General features: G+C 43.4%; 1 protein-coding gene across 1 annotated transcript; it reads right to left on the reverse strand.

Annotated features, from left to right (window-relative positions):
- Window positions 1-251: 251 nt before the first annotated feature.
- Window positions 252-968, reverse strand: LOC133307490 (uncharacterized). Its single transcript, XM_061508002.1, has 2 exons — window positions 750-968; window positions 252-686 (listed from the first exon to the last, which is right to left on the reverse strand). The coding sequence occupies exons 1-2, from the start codon at window positions 966-968 to the stop codon at window positions 252-254; spliced, it is 654 nt and encodes a 217-aa protein (XP_061363986.1).
- Window positions 969-3251: the final 2283 nt, after the last annotated feature.

A 3251-nucleotide genomic window follows, 5' to 3' on the forward strand; every position in this document is an offset into this window, starting at 1 on the left:
TTTTAGGAAAAGGGGGCTGTTGTAGCTTGTTCCTTCATCAGTGGAGGAACTTTCATGCCCTCTTCTTCTGCCAAAGCCCTAGCAATGGCCTCGTCCCCAGAAGTATTAGGACGGATGATGGGGCAAGAGAGGGGCCCACCCAGGCTGATTTTCCTGGGCACAGATGTCTTTTTCTTTTTCTTAGGGGATTCAACAAGAATCCCCTTCCCTTTGTCATGGTTCTTTTGTGGCTGAGTCTCTTGCTCAACCACTTATTTTTCGGCAGCAAGTGCTGCTTCTATTTCTGCAATCTCTTCTCCTTGTTGTTGCCTAGGAGAGGGATGTGATGTTGGAGGATGAGCAGGTGATGGAGGAGGGGACGGAACATCAGAATATTCAAAAGTAGCAGAGCTACTTGGGGATACCCTCTTTTCAGCAGGCTTAGACGTTCCTCTTTGCTTCAGCCTTTTGGCAATAGGCTCATTGTCCTCATTATCTTCCTCCTTCTCAGAGAGGGTGATAGGTTTCTCAGAGGATGCTCCCTCTGGCTTTTTGGTACTGCTGAAGGTTCTCTTTAGCCTCTGACTGGAACGTTCCCCCTTTCTTGGAGGAGATTTGGCAGGAGATTTCTTTTTTCCATGTTTGCTCTCAACAGCAACAAGGGCTTCCTTCTTTACCTTTGTGGGAGGGGGAACGGTTCTTCTTGCCTAGGTGTAGGTAGAAGTGGTTGATTCTGAAGGGGTATCCTTCGTGGTTTTCTTGTATGGGGCCTCAAGGCCCTCTTCTTCATCATCATCATCAATATCAGTGCGCTTGAATTCCTCAAGGACTGGTTCAGCTGTCTCAATATAGTTGCTTCTCAGACTATTCCAAGTTTTAAAATCGATGACAGATGCCACCACCGTCTTGTCATCTTTGTAGGTCTTCACCCCAGCTCTTAAACAGAGCGTTGTAATCAGGCAGGGAAGACAGACAGTAGTCTTCCTCATCTCTTTCTTCAGACTGCCTTAGATAAGGGGTATTGCATCAAAAGGAATGTTCCTCATAATGCAGTAGAGTTGCACCTGTAGTGCCTACTTGACAGTGGCATCGATGGTGGAGGGAGTGAGGTTAGAGTTGGCAAACAAAGCCCAGAATCTGGCTTCGTCTCTCATGCTTCCCTTGCATAACGATCCTTTGGAGTAGATGGGATTCTTGATGGCGATCAGGTCCTTAACATCCCTTGTGAATGTCAAAACCTCTTTGGTGTCTATGTATTCTTGGTACGGGCATTTGGAAATGGTGGGTAGGTTAAGTACTTCCTTGATGGCTGAAGGGGAGAATGATACTTTCTCCCCCCTCACCGTCACCTCATCCTTGGTGTTCTCTTTAGGCAGCGTTTTTGCGTGATATAGGAACTCAGCTACCAACGAGATGTTGACTTCTCGTTCGTCAGTGGCAAACGCAAGCCATTTGAGGCTGAGCAAGGCTTTCTTCACAAATGAGGGAAGAGGAGCCTTATCTTGTAGGAAGATGTTCCTCTCTGGGTAGAGATGAACAACCTCCTTAGAGATTTCGGGCTCCTGGCCACGGCTGGCCACAGGAATAACAGATACTGAAAGTCTGGTCATGGTTGAAGAAAGAAAAGGTTAGGGCAAAATGTAGAGGGAAGTGAGAATAAGAGCAAAAGTTTCTAAGTTACAGAGAATGGTAAAGATTAAAGAAGAAAGGAAATGAGTTTAAATAAGCATGCATAGGAGGTAAAATGAGGAGTTTTTCAGGACGTGGAGGTTGAAGACAGGGAGTTGAGGAGGTGGTGGAATGGGAACGTTATGGAACGAATGGTCAGGGGTTAGTGGTTTTTAACCGCTGATGATGGTTGTAAGGAGGTGGAACGGTTTAGGTTAGAAACGTGGGAGAGAAGGAAATAGGGTAGGAGCAGTTGCATTAATGGCTGAGGAGACAGTTGCTTTTTCAGGGCACGTTTTCAAAATTTGCAATGAGTGCATATTTGATAATGGCTGCGTATATGTAAGTGACTCAGCAGGGACAGGTGTCCTTGTCACTCTTATCTCCTAAGCCAGGGAACGTTCCCTTTGTCTTTTACCTACATTCTAAAATAACAATAATAATAAACTAATTCCTAATAAATAAAATGCAAGCCTACTTAATAAAAGAACCCGAAATATAAATTGCATGGCAAAGAAATACTAATTATTTAAAACTTGCGAATAAAAATGTGTATAAATATATATATATATATATATATATATATATATATTTAATATGGGAATGTGTGGTTATTGAACCACCCCGAAACTACGTTCCTAGAATGGAACATATTTTATTTGGACTTGGAGTTGAACATCAAACGTTCCCTCCATTTTGGGATCTGTGTGGTTGATTTTAACCACCCCAAAACTTTGCTCTTTGTTAAAGGGCAAAGGTATCCACTGGGTTGCCTCCCAGTCAGAGCTTAGTATAATGTCTTTAGCTGAACATGTTACTTACCTCTCATTCTTGTGGAGAAGAGGTTGAGGGAACTTCAGTATCCCCTGGTAGTTTTCCTGGTGTTCTGGTATCGAGGCTAGCAGCTATCTGTCCCAGGTGGGTTTCAATATTTCTGACCACAGAATCCTTCCTGGTGACATGTTCTTTGACATAATTTTCCAGGGTGTTGATACGTTGGTCATCCCTTTGGAACGGAGCGTAATTGGTTCTTCTTTGTGGTTCATATGCTCCATTTATGTTGCCTTGTTGATAATGTTGCTGTTGATTATTGTATGGACTTTAGTTCATGGGTGGTCTCCATTGTGGATTATGGTTCTGATCTTTCACTATGGTTCCTCCAGGGTTTTGATTGTTGTTTTTTCCTGCATTCTGATTGTCTCTGGCCAGGGTGAAGTTTCTGTTCCCAAAATTTTCTGCATAACACACCAAGGCAGTAGATGGACAGTCTGTTGAATCATGAAGGTCACCACAAGCTGAGCATGGTTCACTTTCAGTTGTTGTGAGTTGTAAGACTTCCATCCTTGGTTGCTCTTGATCAGCTTTCAGATTCTTCACCTCATTCATCAATGTGGCCAGTTGGGACTCCATGGCAGTTTATTTGTCTAATTCTAGCATGCCTGGCTTCCTTACTGGCCTCATTTGTTCCAGTGGCCATTGGAGACATCTTTCTGCAGTGCCTTCTACGATTTCATACCTGGATTCAAGGGTTCCTGTAAAGAAATATCCTCCTGCAGCAAAGTCTAAATGTGATTGAGAAGTATGATCTATGACTTTATAAAAAG

This window comes from Gastrolobium bilobum, unplaced genomic scaffold (genome assembly GCF_033153095.1).
Source record: "Gastrolobium bilobum isolate Gb01-03AN ecotype WA unplaced genomic scaffold, APGP_CSIRO_Gbil_v1 utg103950, whole genome shotgun sequence".
Lineage (NCBI taxonomy): Eukaryota > Viridiplantae > Streptophyta > Magnoliopsida > Fabales > Fabaceae > Gastrolobium > Gastrolobium bilobum.

Excerpts from the sequence above, each read along its gene's own strand:
- LOC133307490 (XM_061508002.1), bottom strand. The coding sequence starts at position 968 with ATGAGGAAGACTACTGTCTGTCTTCCCTGCCTGATTACAACGCTCTGT. Across the intron at positions 687-749 it reads ATGAAGAAGAGGGCCTTGAG|GCAAGAAGAACCGTTCCCCC; the intron begins GCCCCATACAAG and ends ACCTACACCTAG.